A 22,518-nucleotide genomic window follows, 5' to 3' on the forward strand; every position below is an offset into this window, starting at 1 on the left:
CCGCTCTCACCTTTTGCATGCGCTATCTCAGAAAGTTCACGCGCTCTTCACGCGCTGTTTTCTCGTCGCACTTCACATGCATCGTCACCCCTGACTTGCCCCGAAGGTTTAAAAAGATTGTAAAACCGTTTTCATGGTGTGAATTTTATCAGAATCAAGAGGGAATCATTGACAACCTTAGCGGGACCGAGCGAGTCAAACCGATGTGTTTGAGCGAGTGCTACGTGTATGTCGATCGTGAATAGCCACCTTTTCAAGGCAGTAAAAGTGAGGTCACGGCATGAATTTTATATATATGTTATGGGTAAAACGCGCATTTGCTGCGGCAATTGTTTCTTCGCGGAGTTGTCGGCAAATCACCACCACGCATTCGCGTGTGTTTGTATACAGCGTTCGAATTTCAAGTGCATGAATGCCAAGTTTCCCACGCAGCTCTAAATTTATGAGGAGGTCAGTGTGAAGAGAGTGAACTTACGTCTGCTCTGTTGAGTGACTGGCACTATTTCAATGTGAAGTGTTTAGTTTTAGAAGAGTTTCACTTTTACCGAAGTTTTCATTGGACGGTAACAAGGTTGTATCGTAAGTTCAATTACACCTTGGTTTTTTCAGCAGCTCCTTTGAAATTATGAAGATGCGCACTAGAAAGCATTTTATGACAACTTGGAAGATACATGTGTATTCCAGCGCATGTTTAATTTCGGATATTATCCACGCCTGATCACGCAGCATGTTCACTGATTAGAATGTCGATTTGGGGTTTTTGGCAGCTCGCATGGTCTTCGTAATAATATACAGTGTTCCCGAGGATTAAGCATGTTTTTAGTTACGCTGATATTCGCCTGTGATAACCACGCCAAATTTCGCGAAACAATCGCAAATTAATGGGCCATCGTTTTTTCAACTCGTTTTATAGCGGCAGCTGTGTATCTCCCGCGGCTCAAGCGCAACATGCAATATAAAATTTTACGTGTCAAAACCATAATATCATTAGGAGGCACGCCGTGGTAGAGAGTGCGGATTGATTCCGGCCACCTGAGTTTTTTTAACGTGTACCTAAATCTATTTGAAGTGTAAGGGCACGACGACAACAGACCGAGGGTACGCACACACTGTTTACATTGAGCGTCATACCACCATACACGTGATTTATGCAACACTAAGACGCCCTGTCTTCTATTCTTGCACACCCACCTGAGAGAGTTGTTACTGCGTTTTGCTTTAGTTGAAATTCAGCTGGCGTATGCGGGAATCAATCTCATGGCTTCAATCCTAACATCGCCCCACCATGGTGGTCTAGTGGCTAAGGTACTCGGCTGCTGACCCGCAGGTCGCGGGATCGAATCCCGGCTGCGGCGGCTGCATTTGCGATGGAGGTGGAAATGTTCTAGGCTCGTGTGCTCAGATTTGGGCGCACGGTAAAGAACCCCAGATGGTCCAAATTTCAGGAGCCCTCCACTACGGCGTCTTTCATAATCACATGGTGGTTTTGGGACATTAAACCCCACATATCAATCAATCAATCAATCCTAACATCGCAACACCTCATCATGTTAACTTATCGGCGAGTGTTGCTTGCAAGACCTGTACGTTAAACGCTCAGCGCGAACCCGACGCATAAATCTGTTCACACTGACCGGCTACGAGAGGTCAATAGCCAGCAGCTGTATAAAACACTTGCATGGCTCATTGTATGGTATTTTAAGAGTGGCGTATTAAACTAGCAAGGTCCGCTGCTTTCGCACTACCAATGGTTGTCTCGGAAAGCCAGAGCCCAATCACGTAATGTGCAGCGGTTGCCTATTTGCTGTAGTTTCCGTTTACAAACGTGCTTTTTTTTTAGTATGAGTCCGGCCATCGCGTGTCCTTCAGGTAATAGATTGTAGTACTGTACACGAACAAAATATTTCAAAGCAACAAGACCGCGGAGTATTGGCGAACTGCCATAATCAACTCTTGACGCCTTTGGTTATCGTACTGCTTGCATTGGAAACGGTAGACTTTAACGAGCAGTTCTCAGGTGTTCGTCATGTTTTAATTTGTAGCATCTAGCAATGCAGCAGTAGTGCGTGCCGGCTTTTCCGGATGACGAAGGAGGGGCGTCTATAGCGTGCGAAATGTGAAATAAGCGCCCTAAGAAACATGTTTTATGGGTGCACATTGGCAAAACACAGCAAGCGCGGCCCATCCGAACGACCAGTGCTTTGCCCTCTTTTTGCTAGGGCGGCCAGTGACCCTACGCAAACTTGAGCCATACTCCCGTATTCACAAACACTCTTCTACTCGACTTTCACCCTTCACTTGACAGAATAGAGCACTGCCCCGCTGTTCGGCTGAAAATGATGTTGCGCTACTCAAAAATCGCAGCAGATTATCGCTGATATACAGTGACTTGTCGCGCCTAAAGACGGCGCTCCCATCGGCTTTCTCAAGTGAAGGTGAAGGGACGATCTAGAATGCGGGCATTAGAGTGCCTCAATATCCGCTCCGCCGCTCAGAGTGAACACATCTGTGGCGGCCGCTATTATCGCTTCCTCTGCATTTAGGCTTCGCTCTAGCACGTAGTGGCCCCAAGCCTAACGCGAATGATTGTAGCCCTCAGGAACTCTACATCTAGGCAAAACATGCAGAAGAAAGCTGGCACGTGATCTCTACAGTATGGCTAAGACGCTGCAGGCATTCCGAAGGTAGAGAGAGCAGTACAAAAGGTAGCAGCACTTTGAGCCGAGACGTGCGTATCGAGGCACCCTATTGAGCCTGTCTTCCCTTTGCCTCGGTGTCAGCACTGGCAGCACAGAAGCCTCGAAAGAAAAAAAGAAGCTGGTGGTGGTTGTGTTCATCCCTTCGCTCGTGAAAGTTGGCCAGCCATGCAAGCCGCCTGCCTTCCGATATGCGCTGAGATGAGGAGGAGTATTTTCCAGAATAGTACGTATTCAGAAACGCTTCTTTATTTAAATCAACTCACCACAGCCTCGAATGCAGCACAAACACGTCTCCAACGCGGAGTCTGTAGTCAGTGCCAAGGAATGAAGTACGAATGCGTTCCGAATGCACTGCTTTGAAGGCGGTGGGAAGCCAAGTTCAAGACAAACAACAAATTGATTCTTAATACGGGGAAAGATAACGCAGAATCCATTTTCTCTTTATTTCGGACGGTGTTCAGCTTCTTGCGAATGCCGCCACGCAAATTCTACACTTAGTTCGAGCGGCTGTGCCCAGCCATCTCCAAGACAAATACTCCGTAGCGGCCCTTGTGCCACAGACCCAGAGAAACGCACTCGTTTGTATATGGTGGCAGGGGGCCGGCGCAATGAAAAAAAAACAAAAGAAACAATTAGCCTGCATATACAGAAATAATGGCGTAACTTCTGGGCATGGCTGATTGATTCCAGCAGCTGTCCGACTGCAGTCGCGTGACTGAAAAACAGGTCATGAAGTGATCAGCCAAAGCAGTCGTCTTTGCTGATCAGTCGCAAATGGTCCAGTCGCAAATGGTCACGCGACCGCTGCTAGTCACCAGTGTGAACCAACTATAACAGTGGTGTTTTCGGGATTGTGCAATCCTACTGTAAGAATACGCGAAAACCCGTTTTGCTCTTTAGTGTCCCTGTAAGCGTTCTCATTTTTATTTATTCCACATGTAAAAACACGCCGACAGTTCTACAGGGAGGAACCACACGGATGAAAAATTTTAGTCGGTGCTTCATCGGCCACGAAACGCAATCGTTCTGTCTCAGGGAATGCGCTGGCGTCGTTAGAGTGTATTTCTTGAGCGGTGCGCCTGTTACAAGCCTGTGCCTTCGGCAAGAAGTGCATATGACTAAACGCCATTCTTTGTGAGGCCAGATATCACAGCAGCGATATATAGGAATAGATACGGTTTATGATGCTCCGCTGACGGGAGTGTACGGGCATTTGTGTGTAGAGATGGTAGTTAGGAAAGAGGCAGCGGTCGGCTGCACTTCTGAAGCTTGCTTGCCACGCGCGACTGAGAGATTTGGCTGGGTCACATATTGTCGACAGCACCCGCTTCCCGCAGTACATGTTTGTTTGCTTTTTGTCGAGCACAATTGGTGGTTCTAAAACACTTGCAAAAGGAGATGCGCTGGATGCATTCACAATAGTTGCCTTACTGTTGACAGCACACCGTTTCAATTTGCGACTTCTTTTTGTGATCGACAGACACCATGCACATATACCGTATGCAAGCCCCAAAATTCACCATAAGAAATGTCTGTTCTGCGATCGATGAAGAGCAAATGCGCTTAAATTGAGTGCCCTTTTTTGCAGGCAACAGTTACCCATGGTGTGTTCGTGCTTAACTGCATGCAAAAGCTGTTGGAGACGCTGAACACCGTTTATCCGGTGAGTGTATTGATGTCCTGGCTGTAACCTCTCGACATCATTATTATCGTCAAATTTTTTGAAGTGGAATACTTCGACACAGAGGCGCCGAGCTCCCCCCAAAGTAGCATTAACTTTTTTTAGTAGACTTGGCGCATTCCAATAATTATACCCACGCAAGTGGATAGGTGAGCTTCATTTGAGAACGGAAGTATGACCTTTAGTCAGAATAAATGAACGAATGAATAAATGAACATTCATAGGTTCTTCGGAACTCGCTTTACTATGTTCCGGACCGCTCGCACGTTTGAACAGAAAGATAAAGTCGCTGTACTGCGTCGTGGGCCCCTAAACTCATAACTGCTGTTCCGTTCCGGAGCTGCAAGATGGAGCGAAGTCGCCGCGATAAGGCACGGATACGATAAGCGCCCGCCTTTCAAGACTTGTTTTCACTAGACAGGGCAATCTTTTCTCGGTTACGTATAAAGTTCCACCAAATCATTCGCAAAGATTTCCTTCAGTCCTAAGCTCTATAGTGTCAAGGAATGACACAGAGAGACATAAAAATCTCTTTCCAGGCATCGCGGGGTGCGCTACCACACACCCTACACCAACCTGGGCTTTTTCAGTAGGCTTGCATTGAAAAGGCATTGTTCACCCATGCCTTTTCACGAGCTATGTCTTTCTGTCCTTCACGCCGGCTGCCCGTGCGCCAGATTATCGATGTAGATCTCTGTCATTACACTCGGTCACGACTGCAAACGCGTGGAGTTCTAGTGGCCGTGGCCGGCTGCATCGTGGTGCTGTCTTGGCCACACTGCGATTTGGCTCGCTAGGTTGCCCTAAGCGTGTCTGGTGGACAGCAGTTGCTATTCTATATGGCCGGCACTGGCTGCACCGTAGCGGTCGCAGATCTCGAACATCCTGTTGTCTGCCTTGGAATGCTGCCGATGACGATGGCTCTGGCTTGTGGCGCAAAGTTGTGCTGGCCTCATGTAGCTTGGGATCGTACGTATCATCTCTTTTGTGCTGCTATTATACGCTTACGCCTCGAATCTGTACACACTGACTGAAGGAAAAATGAGAACTAACTTCGACGTTTCTGCACGCACCACTGAAATTGACGCGAGTACCCAGAGGCACAGCCGTGGCTACGTTTGTGTAGCACGCGAACAGTCGGTTTTTTGTTTGCGGGTCGAAACCTTGGGGTACTATCAGGCGCTGACGTGGTCAGCCTGACAAATAGGCCGTGCCTGCTCCTCATACACCACTTCAGAGCCCGAAACTGCCTCAAGGTTTCGGCCCAAAGAGCAAAAACTGACTGCTCGAGAGTTCTACACAGACGTGGCTGCGGCTGAACATCGGCTGTCGTTCTTCTCCCCCCGAAGTTGTCGACGCCCGGTCGATCAGCGATGGATGTCATGCGAGAAATCTCTGTGCTGTGGTCTACGTGGCTTTGGGGAAACACAATGGCAGTTCGAATACAGTAGTTCTTTTGGAGAACAAGCTCACAGGCCATGGGCCAGGACTGGCGTATATTGGGCTCTTGTGACTGGGGCTCGCGGGGGTATTTATGTGTGGTGGTGTGGAAGCCACGGAAGCCGAAAGCTGTGAAATTTAGTACTGCTCGCGGTTGCAATCGATATCGAGTGCGTCTCATTCCACGTCTTTGATTCCGTCTGCGCAGAGTCTCCGGGGAAAAATTGGGATATCGACGTTCTTCCTATTACAAGCTATTTCACTGAAAAGGGCTGGTTAGCAGTTGGTGAAGCTGAACCTCTGGGACAATGTTCTTCCCGAGCTTGGCTGCCAAGAGGTACACTGTTGAGGAGGTGAGGTGTAGAGCTGCCATCTGTGGTAGAGTCTGGGCTGACAGCGATCTGGTCGTAACCATGGAAAATTGGCCGGAATACAAACGTTATTCTGGCAAAGCATATCAGCCTTTGTCTGATGCCTTCGTAGGCGTGCCACGCTTTGGCAGTATTGCGAAAAAGATAGATCGCCAGTTGTAATTTTCGTTGTTTAGTCCAGGCTTTGTGAGCTCCGACCACGTTAATGGCCGCTACCTAATTTTCAGCGAAGCCGTGGAACTGTGTAATTTCGCAGGCAGGTGGTGATGGTAAGACGCCAGGCCAGAAACGTTAGTGTGCAGGCGCCAAGTACCACAGTTGGTCAGAGAGCTCCGTGAGGGAGCGCCAGAGCTCGTGGCTGTTCTCGGGTGAGGTAGCCTCAAAGTCATGTGAGGAGGCTACAAAGAACATGGCATCGATGGCGCATAATTTTGCAAGGTGGTAGGTGAGAGCTTGGAGCTCATCGCTATTAAGGCGTTAGCCCTGACGCAGAGTTGCGTGATGGTGTGCTGCAGCTGTGCGTGGCTGTCGGATGATCCAGTTGGAGAGACGGTGCCGGAATTGCCAACGGCTTTCCTAGGTGAGCGGAACCCGTGTGTTGTCTCGTGAAATGGTATCGCGGTGTCCATGAAGCGATGTGAAGCCACTGAGAAGGCCTGCACGCCGTCCACGGAGGGTGCTTGAAGCGCGGAGAGTTTAACATGTGAATATCAGGCATGCACGCCATCGGTAGGCGAGACGAGGCCGTGCGAATTGTTGGCGCGAAGTGATGCGTCGCTGCATAAGTTCCCCGAAACCGCAGTGAAGGCATGGACGCCGTTTCCTGCTGGTGGGATCGATACTTGTTGTGGAGGTCCCCTGGAGGGGTACATCAGCCAGGACGTGTGGAACGGCGTTCCTTAAGAAGTCGTGTCAGAGCTGAGGTTCGCGAAATCTTCAAAGGACTGTGCCACTGTCGAGAAATGACACACATAGACATAGATACAGTGCCTGTTCAGTAGGCCAGCTGTTCGTTTGTTTAAATTTTGTTTGTTTCCTTCATGGTAAGGCTCACACCCACTCAGGAGGATTGGCCAAAAAGCGTAGAGTACTTTTTATGTGAGCTTCGCAATTATGTGTAAGGATGAAATATTCATAAAATATAACTATTGTAAAAAACCCAGAAGAGAGAGAAAAGGGACGAAAATTTAAAAAAGTTGGTTTAGAGATTTTCATTTTTTAGAGCTTGAGATGGCCACGTGCACGGCTGCGTTTACTTCACCTAACCATTGATAATATTTGTTAAGCCACTTTTTTATGATTGACAATAGTAAGCAATAATAGCTTGGGGAATACAATGGCATACGTTTGGAGGCCGGCTGTTCTATTTAATAGCTTCGTCTTCCTCTCCTCCTCGCCAGCCACCCAAGAGCCATAACCTCGATGCGATCTTCGTCAATACATTCAATATATTTAAGAGGAGCTGTTAAAGCGTCGCTAAACTCCGCGAATTCTTACCAAAAGAGCTATCACCGCTATGAATGGCCTTTACAGAAAAAGGCGGGTATGTCTTAAAAACTATTCAAATAGATTGCGAAGGTTCGGGCAAAAAGCTGTTTAGAAGCTATTTCCAGCCGCATCATCATGGGGAGTTATGGGTGCTGCGATTGAAGTGGGACTATGTGTTGAAGGAGCAAACACAAATACTGAAAAAGCTTGTTTTATTTGAAAGTACAGTAATCACTATGTTTTACAAATGACATTTTCTTCACAGAACAATATATGGCGGTGTATTGAGCAGAACATTTATGAGAGTTTTTTATTATTTCGAAAAAAATTTTTCCTTCCGCCCTCTGCCTACGCCATTACATTTGTCAGTGCAGGCACTGCATGGAAAGGCACGCTCGTAAAACTTGTCTGCGATGCCAGACCCCCTCACGTGTTTTAGTCTTCTTATAACACGTGAGGGGGTGTGCAGCTGGTTGCTGTCTGGTCACTGGCGAAATTTTGTGGTAATTACACGTACAGCAATCATCAGCATATAGCCTCACACGGCATGAGTAGTGTTGAGGTACACGATTAACAACTATTAGAAAAAATTGGCAGATCCCACGTACAGTGGGAATCGATGATATGCGAACCACGAATGAGAAATGTTGATAAGTCACTTTAAAATCAGCACAACGTTACGAGATGGAGGTAAATGATTCCGTACGTGACTTACATGTCATGATTATCATTTTTGTATGTGTCGTTTAACTTCGTCAACAATTCAGGTGATGTGGTACTAAATTTATTATAAGTGGAGCTAGCGAAACTGCCGCGAGTATGCTATGATTGTGGTTTGTTGTCATGTTCTTACATGACTCGCGTATCCGGATTAATATGTTTGCCCTAGTCATATATTTTGTCATTCATTGACGTCAGGTAACCCCAAATTTGGTATATATGGACCTAACAAAACGGCCGCGAGCGCATCATGAAGGACCCAATATGCTCTAATGTAGCGGTGACGCGCCCACGCTGGCCACGACAACACTACGTTAGCAAAGCGCAGGCGCTCTGTATAGTCTCACACCAGGCGCGACCAGCGTCCGTCAGCGTGGTCAGATGGCAACCGCGAGAATAGCGACAAGCTGCATTTAAAGCCGGTGCATTACCCAGACAACACTGCGTCTCCCTCTTTTCGTGACGGAAGGACGCCGGACGCTCTGAAACACGCATGCGTCGAAGCAACGCAGCGCGGCACGCGCCTGCGAGTATATGGCAGCACCAGCGCCTTGCGTGACGCGATGAAATCAACGCCGGCGAGCACGCGCACCACGTCACGCCAAAATGTATTGGCGCCTCATGTTTATCATGTTTGCACTAGTGTCATAGTGTCGACATCCATTCACGTCCCGCAATATCAAATTTGGTTTAAGTGAAGCTAGCGAAACGGCCACCAGTGCATCATGACGCGGCATGTAGTCATGTTGTTACATGACACGCATCTCATGATTGTCATGATTGTACGAGTAACATACCTTCGTCATCCAATCACGTGCTGTATCACGAAATTTTCTATATGTAACGCTAGCGAAACGGCCGCGAGCACATCAAAAGCGTGGCATCTAGTCATGTTGTCACATGACACCCATGTCATGATATTCAAGTTAGAGTCTGTCGCTTGTGTTCGCCATGCAATCATAGCATACCATACCAGTTTTGCAACAGGCCATGTGAACAAAACCACCGCAAGAGGTGCAGGACCATGAAATGTAAATCATGACATTCATGACATAGAAGTCATCGTTTTCATGTTATGACTGGTCAGATAAGTTCATCATACAGTCATATTATGCTATACCAAGTTGTGTGTCGATACTATTATCGAAACGCCCAGCGGAGCTAAAAGTCGTGGGTGGCTAGATGATAGATAGATGATAGATAGATAGATAGATAGATAGATAGATAGATAGATAGATAGATAGATAGACACGCTTAAAGTGGCCTAAGTTCGCAAAGAAATGCTTCGCGTTTCAAAGCAGAGGCCCTAAGACGGTCCCCTGTGGCGCACCAGATATTACTGAGACATCTGAAAAGCGAGCACCTCCAATGCTTTCCGAAAGTCTAAGGAGATGCAGTGAACTGGCCAACCCGAGTTGATAAACGCTTAAATGTCATGACAAAATTTGATTATCTGAGCGTCACAAGAAAAGAAAGCCCTAAACTATGCTGCGTTGCAATGAAGTCATTTTCTGAAATTTTTGTCATTAAATTCGCGTAATTAACGTGTTCTGATGTTTGCGAACAACGCTTGTGAGCGAAACTGGTCTGTAGTTACATGTTGTTGTTTTTAAACTACAATGGTATATCGGAATAACATTTGCAGTTTTACGGCCTGAAGATATAGCACGTACTTTAACGGGTATTTTTGAATAACACTGTTAAGAAAGGGGAGATGTATAATCCACTTTTAGTAGCGAAGTTCTACAACGCGTGGTACGTGCGTCCCTAATGTATTGAGTATTAGGTAGCCACCTCGTGTTTAGTAATTAGTACGTCCGCTGAATGGCGGTACTTGTATATTATAATATATGATGAAAAGATGCGAGATGGCGGTACTTGGAGTGTTCACTAGATGATGGACGCGCGGACGGACGCGCACACGGATGGACAGACAGAAAAGCGGACGTAGACACGGACGCGTGAACGGGCGGATGGAGAGCGCACGGACGGACGGACGCAAGGAAGTACGCATGGACAAAAAAATGGATGCACGGGCGCATGGAAGTTTTTTCAAACGCACCGATAACCCAAAAAGCACGAGGTGTTTCCTGAGAATGACGGCTTGTTTGTTCTTACCGGGTACCACTACTTGCACATGGATAGGGCCTTGTTTAAATATTAACCTCTGTTCAGCAGAAGAACTGATTTAGTTGGAGCACGAAGTCTTTACCGCGCACCATTCCCAGATCAAACCACGCTACTACGCTGGTGAACTCGGAATCCCTGAAGGCCGCCCTGCAAACATCCAATTGTCATTACTTTGAAATCGTCTGGAATCATAGCCAGATCGCCAAGGTTGTCTACCGATTCCCGTGCCCATGCACCCCGATATTTCATTGTGATAGTGGAAACTGTCAGTCGCGGATTGATAACGCTCAGCAGTTCCTGTATCTTGTATTTGTCCACCTTTATGTTGTGGGCTTCGGAGAGTGACACACTAGTACCAACCACCTGGGCATCCAAAATAAGAGACTGCTGGTCTCGAGTGATTACCAGGTTAGGAATTCTAGTTCCAACAGAAGTCCTGAAGTGCGCCTCTCTCTTTACGCACCATCCTCGTTCTCAAAGCTTTTTGGCCACGTAGTTAACGATGTTATCGTGGCGAGTAATGTGGGTGTGATGGGTTCAATAACATTTTTGCAAGATATCCCCCAAAATTCACGAGAATTGCAGCCAGCACGACAACGCTTATCAATTTCTCGACCTCGTTTCTGGCGAGTAAGGTTAAGCAATGTGGCAATGTGGAAGTGAACCAAATCTATAAACTCCCTCCCTCTTGAAGAAGTTGGTTCCCTCACGCAGCCACCAGGTCGATCCTCAGGCGTTGCGGCTTCCTTCGAAGAGCCTACGATCGAATGACCTGTGTGACTCGGCTGCCAAGAATGTCGAGGATTGCCCGGCTGTGGAAATTCGAGTGTGTTTGAATAGGCAGAGGTTTTCAGACTGTTGGCGGGAGCTTGACACAAGACGTGTGTCTCCAGCCACCACAACTGCAGGGCGTGATGATTGCGGCAATCTTTCAAGGCGGTGCTGCCGTTGGCCTGGCACGCTTGTCCACAGGCATTGAATGCCGAGCCTGCGTTCACCCATTAGAGCATAAGAGAAACCCCTCGGCACAGTGTGCGGTAGTCCAAGCCACATCCGTGCCTCGGATCGAATCACCTGATCGTGTTGACATAATGTCCACGCCAACACTGAGCCGAGTACAATCCGTGGGTCAAACGTGGCATAAAATAAATACATAGGATCACAAGGCGTTGCTGGGGCTAAAGCAGCGCTTTTGTTACGGGGCTCAGCAGTAATTCCAACTCATGTCGGACCGAACCCCAGATTCTTCTCATGGCAGTGAAGAGGACGCCTAAGTATCTCCACACCGATGCTACACTGGTGGATGGCAACCTTTCTCCGTGAAGGTGAAAGCGGATGTTTCTGCAGACCTTTGATTCCTTTTCTTGCCCAGAAAACAAGAAAACCGAAGTTGACGATTTACTGGGGTTTGCTTGCAGGCCCCTTTTTTTCGCTCGCAGCCAAGATCAGGTCATCAGCGAAAGCCATTCCTGAGACCTTCAGATCACCACTTGTAAAAACCAAATCAGGGTTCAGGCTCTCTAAAAACTCATTGGGCACAATGTTGAATAGAAGTGGTGATAAGGGATCACCCTGGCCCACACCGGCAGTGGGGTGGACCCCAAGCCTCTTGTTCTGGAACGCCAGAACTGTAGGGGATGTCTAGTAAATGTCGGCAACGTATGAGACAAAATCCTCTTGCACTCCTTTTCTACAGAGTCAACGTATTATAGTCGGGTGCACAGCACTGTCAAAGTTTTGGCTATATCCACAGATGCCATGCATAGGACCAATGTTGTCTCCTTGCCTCATCAATTATCGCCGCTAACAACATGATGTTCTCAGCACATCCGTCTACTGGGATGAAGGCTCTCTGCCTCTCGTCTAACTTCACATGCCACCAAAGTAGTCGGGAGCACATTTTGTGCAATATTCGCACAAACACATGCGAAATAGTAATAGGCCGATGCTGTTAGGGCTGACTCGCATTTACAACCTTCGAGGTTAAGATTGTCCTCGCCTGACACTGGAAAGTCAGCAGTCGTTTTCGAGGCATAAGGACGTTCAATAGGACCCGAAGCAACACCATCGGTACGGCTTAGAGCTTCTTAGTTGAAAATCCATCAGGTCCAGAGGCAGAGTTGGCAGGGAGCATTGCAGAGTAGATTTCAGCCGTCGTTATTAGCGTTTAAGGATTGAAAGTCGGGGAGGGCATTTCAGGGCGGGAAGAGATCACAGTCTCCTGGATGGTCTCCATAATTCTTCGTCATGTCATGAGGAATTTCGCTAGATTGTAGACGCATGATTCGGCTGCACCTTCAGGAATCTTCCGCGCACAGCGAGTTTGATCTTTCTTGAAGAGACGCTGTGTTTCGGCGTCCTCCCTCTTTTAGGGGCGAAGCTCCTTAGGGCGTGGGCTGTGCGTCCCCTGTATGTAGCCACCTCTAGTTTAGTTCTTGCAGTGTTCACTAGATGGCGGTACCGTCCCCTGTATGTAGCCACCTCTAGTTTAGTTCTTGCAGTGTTCACTAGATGGCGGTACCATCTCCTGTATGTAGCCACCTCTCGTTTAGTTCTTGTAGTGTTTACTAGATGATGGTACTTGTAGCTGATGATGAAAAGATGCAAGATGTTATAAACTGGAAAGCGGTACTTGTAGTTGATGAAAGACGCGAGATCTTATAAAATAGGAATGATGTCATATACGGCGCGCGTCATTGGTTGAAGGCAATCGTTCGATTTAGTGCGGCGACGTACGCTAGGGGAAGTGATGTAATAAAATCGAGTGGGCAAAATGTACAGAGGATTCATGGTTTACCAGGTTTACCTCCGGAGCTTCGCCCACTCATCATTATTCACTTCGTGGATATGGCAGAATTTTTTTCCTTTGTCGGTTGCTTTGGAGCTGCGGTCATTGCGGAGCCCTAGTGGCGTCTCTTCTCTCCTCGGCAAAGACGTCAATGAGGTAGTCATTTAAGAGTTGATATACAGCCTTCCCTTCGAGGAAGCGCTTTGTAATCTCCCACAGCTGTGCTCCTTCGAAGAACGGTGGAGGTGTGTGCTCAGTAAGGCTAAACAGCTCATAAATTACGGCGCTTCTCGCATCCTCATTGACCTCGTTGATTGCTTGCCCCTCATTACCATGTAGACTTGCGGTCTGGGTTCAGCACTGTCTGCGCTTAGCAGCTCCTGGCCCCACCACGGTGATCCAGTGGCCAAGTGTCACAGAACGAGCGCTAAAAAAAGAGCGCGCCGCCAAATCCTTGCGACAACGGGCGGCAGAAACACCGCGAGGTAAAAAGAAGATAAAAGAAAGCAAACATCCAAGGCTCCCGGGCGCGCGCTCTCCCCGCAGAAGCATGGCATCACAGACGAACCTCCTCACCCCACATCGGCGGCCCAGCAAGGCCGCGACTTTTCTAGAACGAAGGAGGCGGGGTCAGACCGAGTGAATCATGCTCCGGGGAGGGCAGCCGAACCGTCTCGTGCCTCTCCCCAGCCTTCGCTGCGCGTCGCGCCGGCGAAGATTCTGCCCGTAGTGACAGAACAGGAGGAGAAGACGGAAAGTTAGCGCCGGAGCGCGTAGAGATTCCGCCGTGTAGTCGGCGAAGTTTTGGTCCGTAGGGACGGCTCGAGCTACAGGCAAGAGCGTGGGTTTACCGCTATCGAGCGAAGACGCGGGCAACAGCTGCGTGTGGGAAGCCGACGGATTTCCGGCGAAGAAGCTTGAAGCTTGGAGAGTGGCCATTTGAGGACGCGAGGTTTCCTGGAAGAGAAACTTCGAGAGCTACGGAACGACAACAACGCTGGACTTTGAGTGAGTGATTCTCGGAAGAGTATCATTCAGACTTTTGTTCCAAGGACTTTGGACTGAATAGGTTTTCTATCGCTTTAGTCCTTAAGTGTCTTGGTTGTTCAATGCATGCGACTGCATTGTAGTGCGTATTGTTGTCCGTGTCCGTTGTTTTGAGTGTGGCTGATTGTACCGTGTAGTACGTTGTTTGATTGGTGACGTATTGTATGTAACTATTGTGGAGTGTGCATTTTTGTGTATTATTTTCGATCTGCCATTATTGAGAATATAATTTGTTTGTTTATCAACTCTCGGCTCTGACTTGTTCTTTGGGCCACAGCCGGCGTCCGCTGGCGCACCAAAAAGGACCACTTTTAAATTGTCCACGCTTTCGTGGTGCGGTTCAGGGGGCCGACACTTCGGCTCTTGGAATTAGCCCGGCGATCGCCTCCCTAATAACGGGACAGGTGTGACAATTATTCTGGCGTCAGTGACAGGACCTTTTGGTGCACAGTGTGTCCAAAGTAGTGAGAAAGAGCCTCGAGTTGTTGATAGTGCTATCGGAACGATTTTGTGTGTTGTTCAGTGTTCTCGTTAACGAGTGCAGAGGAGTGCTCCGATAGACTGATCTAGGCAGATACTTTTTGCACGCGGCAAGGTTTTATTTGCGAGACACCATGGATCTCGAAAAGTTAGTTGCTCTTGGTGAAAAGATGGGTCTTTCTGGCGCCGAACTACGGAAGTGGGTCACCCAGAGGGAAAAAGAAGAAAAAGCAGCCGAGCTGGAAAAAGAGAGGTTGGCGGTCGAAAGAGCCAAAGCGGAAAAAGAAGCTGAGTTGGAGAGAGAGAGGTTGGCAGCTGAGAGAGCGAAGGAAGAAAGAGAGCAGCAATTGAAGTTGGAGCTGGAGAGAGAGAAGTTGGCAGCCGAAAGGGCGAGAGAAGAAAAAGAAGCGAGGGAGCGCCAGCTGAAAGAAGAAAGAGAGGAAAGGGAGCGGCAGCGGCAGCACGAGATGGAACTCGAGCGGCTCCGTTTGCAACAGCGAAGTGAAACTCCCGTCCAAGCTAGAGTTGAAAGCAGCGAACGGGAAGATCACGGCTTCCGCTTGAACCCAAGCAAGCTGCTCGTAGTGTTTGATGAAAGGAAGGGCGACCTAGACGCGTACCTCCACAGATTTGAGACGATTGCGAGGAGCCAGAATTGGCCGGAACAGCAATGGGCAACTGCTTCGAGTACTTGCTTGAGTGGTGAAGCGCTCAGTGTGTACGGTAGGCTGACGCCGACCGATGCAGCCAACTATGCAAAGGGGAAAGCTGCTTTGTTGAAGCGATTTAGATTCACTGTGGAAGGATTCCGGGACAGATTTAGGACAGGAAAGCCAGCTGATGGTGAGACGGCTACGCAGTATGCTGCCCGACTTTGCCATTATTTCGACAGATGGATTGAACTTTCAGGGACAGCACAGGAGTACGATGAGCTTAGAGAGCTGCTAATTAAAGAACAATTTCTTACTAGTTGCCACCCAAGCCTGTCGCTGTATTTGAAAGAGAGGAAGGCGGAGTCATTTGAAGGAATGCTTGAATTGGCTGATCGATTCTTAGAAGCGCAAGGAGGAACTAATTTGGCCAAGGTCAAGAAGGATTGTCCCGATGATTCGAAGAAATTGGCTCCCGAAGAAAAGAAGCGTGCACCAGAGAGCATTCCGCGGTGTTTTTTGTGCAACCGAGTGGGTCATCGCGCGAAAAACTGTCGAACGATCTTTACGAGCCCTACGGTAGTGAAATGTTTTAAGTGTGGTCAGACTGGGCACAAAGAAGATGCATGTCGAAACGGAGCGAGTCAAACTCACCAGGTATCCTGTGTACAAGTGGCACCGAAATCCGATAATAATGCCGTCACCGACGGATTCGTAGAATTGAAAATGGGGAGAAAATTCCTATTGTCGGTGCTGTAATGTCAAAACAGCCAACCGGTGTTACGAAAGGAATGCCAGCGCGGCCTGGAAAAGTTGCGGGCAAAAAAGTTACGGTGTTAAGAGATACCGGCAGCTCCACTGTTATCGTTCGGAGAAATTTGGCACGGGAAAGTGAGTTGACAGGCAGAACGAGACCGGTTTGCCTAATTGACCGTACGGTTCGGATGCTCCGAAGCAGAAATTGAGGTTGAAACCCCGTACTTCAGCGGGAAGGTTACTGCTTTATGCATGACGACCCCCCTGTATGACCTTGTCATCGGAAACATCGACGGGGCGCGAGGGCCAAGTGATCCAGAATGTTTGGGAGAAGACCCGAAGATAGAGCCCTCGCCAACACAGCGGTCGCGAGATACAGTGGAGGAGCATCCCGTGACGGATCTCACTAGAGCCCAAGGTGAAGCTGCGGCGCAAGAGACAGCGAAGGAGAAGACGATCGTGTCGAATAAGTTCGCGGGCCGAGCAACCGGACTTACGTCGGCACGACCTCAACCGACCGACAGTGTAAACGAGACGGAGTTGGCCAGCCGGGCAAAATGTAGAGGCATGATCAAGCGGGTAAATAAACAGACAGGACCCGTCGAATGTAATGACGCGTTAATGGTGTCGGAAGAGACAACGATGGCGGAGACGACGCCTCAGATATCGTCGTTGGAAAGGGCTCGCCGAAAAAGAACGTGGAAGCACAAGAAGAGATCGAGCGAGCACCGCAAAAAGGGGCGCAAGCGCTGTTCGAAGTACTCAAGATAGGTGCTGAGGTAGAATCAGAATGTGTTTGGCAGGGCTGAGTGACATATGTTGTGTTAATGTTCTTGTTATCCTGTGTCTCAAGTGTATGTCGAGCGAGCCAAAGTTACCATTAGCCCCTCATTACCATGTAGACTTGCGGTCTGGGTTCAGCACTGTCTGCGCTTAGCAGCTCCTGGCCCCACCACGGTGATCCAGTGGCCAAGTGTCACAGAACGAGCGCTAAAAAAAGAGCGCGCCGCCAAATCCTTGCGACAACGGGCGGCAGAAACACCGCGAGGTAAAAAGAAGATAAAAGAAAGCAAACATCCAAGGCTCCCGGGCGCGCGCTCTCCCCGCAGAAGCATGGCATCACAGACGAACCTCCTCACCCCACATCGGCGGCCCAGCAAGGCCGCGACTTTTCTAGAACGAAGGAGGCGGGGTCAGACCGAGTGAATCATGCTCCGGGGAGGGCAGCCGAACCGTCTCGTGCCTCTCCCCAGCCTTCGCTGCGCGTCGCGCCGGCGAAGATTCTGCCCGTAGTGACAGAACAGGAGGAGAAGACGGAAAGTTAGCGCCGGAGCGCGTAGAGATTCCGCCGTGTAGTCGGCGAAGTTTTGGTCCGTAGGGACGGCTCGAGCTACAGGCAAGAGCGTGGGTTTACCGCTATCGAGCGAAGACGCGGGCAACAGCTGCGTGTGGGAAGCCGACGGATTTCCGGCGAAGAAGCTTGAAGCTTGGAGAGTGGCCATTTGAGGACGCGAGGTTTCCTGGAAGAGAAACTTCGAGAGCTACGGAACGACAACAACGCTGGACTTTGAGTGAGTGATTCTCGGAAGAGTATCATTCAGACTTTTGTTCCAAGGACTTTGGACTGAATAGGTTTTCTATCGCTTTAGTCCTTAAGTGTCTTGGTTGTTCAATGCATGCGACTGCATTGTAGTGCGTATTGTTGTCCGTGTCCGTTGTTTTGAGTGTGGCTGATTGTACCGTGTAGTACGTTGTTTGATTGGTGACGTATTGTATGTAACTATTGTGGAGTGTGCATTTTTGTGTATTATTTTCGATCTGCCATTATTGAGAATATAATTTGTTTGTTTATCAACTCTCGGCTCTGACTTGTTCTTTGGGCCACAGCCGGCGTCCGCTGGCGCACCAAAAAGGACCACTTTTAAATTGTCCACGCTTTCGTGGTGCGGTTCAGGGGGCCGACACTTCGGCTCTTGGAATTAGCCCGGCGATCGCCTCCCTAATAACGGGACAGGTGTGACACCAAGGTACTCGGCTGCTGACCCGCAGGTTGCGGGATCGAATCCCGGCTGCGGCGGCTGCATTTCCGATGGAGGCGGAAATGTTGTAGGCCTGTATGCTCAGATTTGGGTGCACGTTAAAGAAACCCAGGTGGTCGCCATTTCTGTAGCCGTCCACAACGGCGCCTTTCATAATCATAGGGTGGTTTCGGGACGTTAAACCCCACATATCAATCTATTAGCAGCTCCTGTACCAAATCCTTGTATCGTTGAGCCCGACGATGGGACTTTATACCATCTAACGTTCTGGACGAAAAGCGTACAGCTAACTTCTGATTCTTGTTTACACATTTTGTTCAAACAGGTCTGCTTGAAACCTGACCATCAGGTAGCTTTGTTCGTTGGTCCATCTAGGTTTGCTCCGTTCGACATTATTGTCTACATTGAATGCCTCGAAGTTCTTGTTCTTACGATGCAGGCTGATGTCAATCTCTGTTTTGAAAGCTCTTCCGCACTCTTGGCACATTCCGGGCAGAACTCTCGTCAGAGCTGTTCCAGAACTTTGCCTTTTGCAACAAGAGCGACGCCTCGGTGCCACAATCCCGTCTGCCAGGGTGACATTTTCGAGGTAGCTTTGCGCTGCCTCGGTATCTTTAAAACCTTGTAAACTTTCTGGCTGGTAGACAGCTCACTATAAAACATAGCGTCCTCATTTACCCCCTCAGAATCTGAATCGGACAGTAGTTCAGCCAAAAGGTGAGGTGGGAGTCACTATCTCCGTCGACCGCTAGGCCCCTCGTTCGAAGCACTACAGGCTAACCCGTGGACAACACTTGGTCCAGGTGCTGGTGTGTCGGGGGGTACCCCTTGTGAGACATTGCTAATCTCACCAATTCAATGATTCTCAGTGGTTTTTGTTGTGCCTTCTGATTTTTGATCCGCTTCGGTACTAGGTCCCACCTGCTTCTGGTTGACAACGACATCATATGCCCATAACAGTACGGATTCGTTCCCGCTAGGTATTGCTTTAGCCATTCTAACCCATTCTAACAATATAATCACCGCGCTCCACAACGTTGAAATCGCAGTAGAAATCTTCCTAGATATTAAAAAGGCATTCTATACAGTTCCCTATGACATACTATTACAAAAACTTGAAATTTATGGCTTCAGTGAGAGTTCACTCCAGTTCTTTTCAAGCTACTTGTCCTCGCGCAAACAAAAAGTGGTGATTAACAATAACGAATCAGCATACAACACAATAGTGTGTGGAGTGCCCCAGGGATCCGTATTAGGCCCGGTACTTTTTTCTCTGTACATAAATGATTTCCCCAATACACTAGTGTACTCAAAAGCATTAATGTACGCGGACGATACCGCCATAGTATTCACAGGAGATAGTCTCTCAACACTGCAAGCCAACATAATGTCTGAATTGACACACGTAAGCAACTGGTTTATACAGAATAAATTGACACTACATTCGGGCAAAAAGGAAGTATGTTGTTTTTCGATCAAGGCGAAAGGATATTGACACGGCGCCTATGCAACTTTACCTCAACAACAGTCCTATCGAACAAGTGGTTTCTTTTAAATATTTAGGAGTGTTTTTTGACGAGCACCTTCACTGGGAAGAACAAATTCATAGTGTTTGTAGAAAGGTGGCTTATGGTTGTTATATCTTAATCAAAGCACGTGAATGCTTTCCCCCCAGCGTGCTTCGAACATTGTATTTTTCCTCCTGTCATTCACACATTAGTTACTGTATTGAATCGTGGGGTGTAACGTATATGACATACCTAGAGCCATTACTACGACTACAAAAGAGAGCCCTAAGCATAATAGGTGGAAACCATGGAAATTCATATAAAACTACATTTCAGGAACAACAAATCTTACCAGTTTGGGCACTTCGCGATTATAAGGTTGTCCTTTTTGTTCAGAAAATTAGAGGCACTAGCTTTCCCCTCTCCTCCACTCTGTTTACAATACCATCGCGAAACACTAGACACGCATCGAATGGCAATTTTAACTTACCTACAAGCTATGACTTATATGGAAAACGCTTATTAGAATTTCATGGGACTAAAATTTGGAACCGACTACCCTTAGAAGTTAAAGTGGCAAGAAATGTTAAACACAGTGTGAAAATATTTTGCTTGCAGCATCAAGACATATAAATAGGTTTATTTTTCACTTTCTCCTGCGCTAATTAGTGCTTTTACCAAGTCACTTATTATATACGACGATGATTATGAAACATACTATATTTCGGTATGTTGTGAAAATGCATATAGGTACACCCGGTTATGTATGTAGTATGCATGTGCATATGTGAATAGTTATATGTATAAATAATTGTGTATATATGTGTTTATTGCTATATATGCTCCACTAAGCTGCTTTTATGTACTCCGATATGGACCGCTATTTTAACTATCCTATCCATATTGGTAGTAATTTTGCCTTCTATGCACTAAGGGACAAAGAAGGCAAAATTACTACCAATATGGATAGGATAGTTAAAATAGCGGAGGAGTTTTACAGAGATCTGTACAGTAGCCGAGACAACCACGACCTTAATACTATAAGAACTAGCAGTAACCCAGATTACACCCCACCAGTAATGATAGAAGAAGTCAGAAAAGCTTTGGAGAGCATACAAAGGGGCAAAGCGGCTGGTGAGGATCAGGTAACATCAGATCTGCTGAAAGATGGAGGACAGATTGTGTTAGAAAAACTAGCCACCCTGTTTACGAGGTGTCTCCTGACGGGAAGAGTACCAGAGTCTTGGAAGAACGCGAACATCATCTTAATACATAAGAAAGAAGATGACAAGGACTTGAAGAATTACAGGCCGATCAGCTTGCTCTCTGTAGTATACAAGCTATTTACAAAGGTAATTGCTAACAGAGTAAAGAAAACATTAGAATTCAATCAACCAAAGGAACAAGCAGGATTTCGAACAGGCTACTCAACAATTGACCACATTCATACTATCAATCAGGTAATAGAGAAATGCTCAGAGTATAACCAACCACTATACATAGCCTTCATAGATTACGAGAAGGCGTTTGATTCAGTAGAAATATCAGCCGTCATGCAAACACTGCGGAATCAGGGCGTAGATGAAGTATATATAAACATTCTGGAAGAAATCTACCGGGGATCAACTGCTACCATAGTGCTTCATAAAGAAAGCAACAGAATACCAATCAAGAAGGGTGTAAGGCAGGGGGACACAATTTCCCCAATGCTATTTACCGCGTGCTTACAGGAGGTTTTCAGAAGCCTAGAATGGGAACAGTTAGGGATAAGAGTCGATGGAGAATACCTTAGTAACCTGTGCTTCGCCGATGACATTGCATTGCTGAGTAACTCGGGGGACGAATTGCAACTCATGATTACGGAGTTAGACAAGGAGAGCAGAAAGGCGGGTCTTAAAATTAATCTGCAGAAAACGAAAGTAATGTACAACAACCTCGGCAAGGAGCAGCGCTTCGAGATAGGTAATAGTGCACTTGAAGTTGTAAAAGACTATGTCTACTTAGGGCAGGTAATAACCGCAGAGCCGAACCATGAGATTGAAGTAACTAGAAGAATAAGAATGGGGTGGAGCACATTCGGCAAGCACTCTCAAATTATGACAGGTAGATTGCCACTATCTCTCAAGAGGAAGGTATATAACAGCTGTATCTTGCCAGTACTTAGCTACGGAGCAGAAACGTGGAGACTTACAAAGAGGGTTCAGCTTAAATTGAGGACGACGCAGCGAGCAATGGAAAGAAAAATGGTAGGTGTAACCTTAAGAGACAAGAAGAGAGCAGAGTGGATTAGGGAACAAACGGGGGTTAAGGATATCATAGCTGAAATCAAGAAGAAGAAATGGACATGGGCTGGGCATGTAGCGCGTAGACAGGATAACCGCTGGTCATTAAGGGTAACTGACTGGATTCCCAGAGAAGGGAAGCGGGTTAGGGGGAGACAGAAGGTTAGGTGGGCAGATGAGATTAAGAAGTTTGCGGGTATAACTTGGCAGCAGCAAGCACATGACCGGGTTAACTGGCGGAACATGGGAGAGGCCTTTGTCCTGCAGTGGACGTAGTCAGGCTGATGATGATGATGATGATGATGATGATGGACCGATTACTAGCCAGTGTAGGCTAACGGTCCAGATATCTTGTAATCTTTTCTTTGGTTGTAATAAAAATCAGATTGATTGAAAAAAACACTGCAGGCTACCTGGTAGGCTGAACTTGGTCCAGGTG

The 22,518-nt window shown here is 47.7% G+C and overlaps 1 protein-coding gene across 1 annotated transcript in view; it reads left to right on the plus strand.

The window, feature by feature from the left end:
* LOC142803444 (uncharacterized) overlaps positions 1 to 22,518 on the plus strand; it is a 104,472-nt gene that overhangs the window by 63,104 nt on the left and 18,850 nt on the right. The window contains exon 4 of the mRNA XM_075888563.1: positions 4,288 to 4,362. Coding sequence (XP_075744678.1) covers positions 4,288 to 4,362 — 75 coding nt within the window. The remainder of the gene's footprint in view (positions 1 to 4,287; positions 4,363 to 22,518) is intronic.

This window comes from Rhipicephalus microplus, chromosome 3, assembly GCF_043290135.1.
Source record: "Rhipicephalus microplus isolate Deutch F79 chromosome 3, USDA_Rmic, whole genome shotgun sequence".
NCBI classification, from domain to species: Eukaryota; Metazoa; Arthropoda; class Arachnida; order Ixodida; family Ixodidae; genus Rhipicephalus; species Rhipicephalus microplus.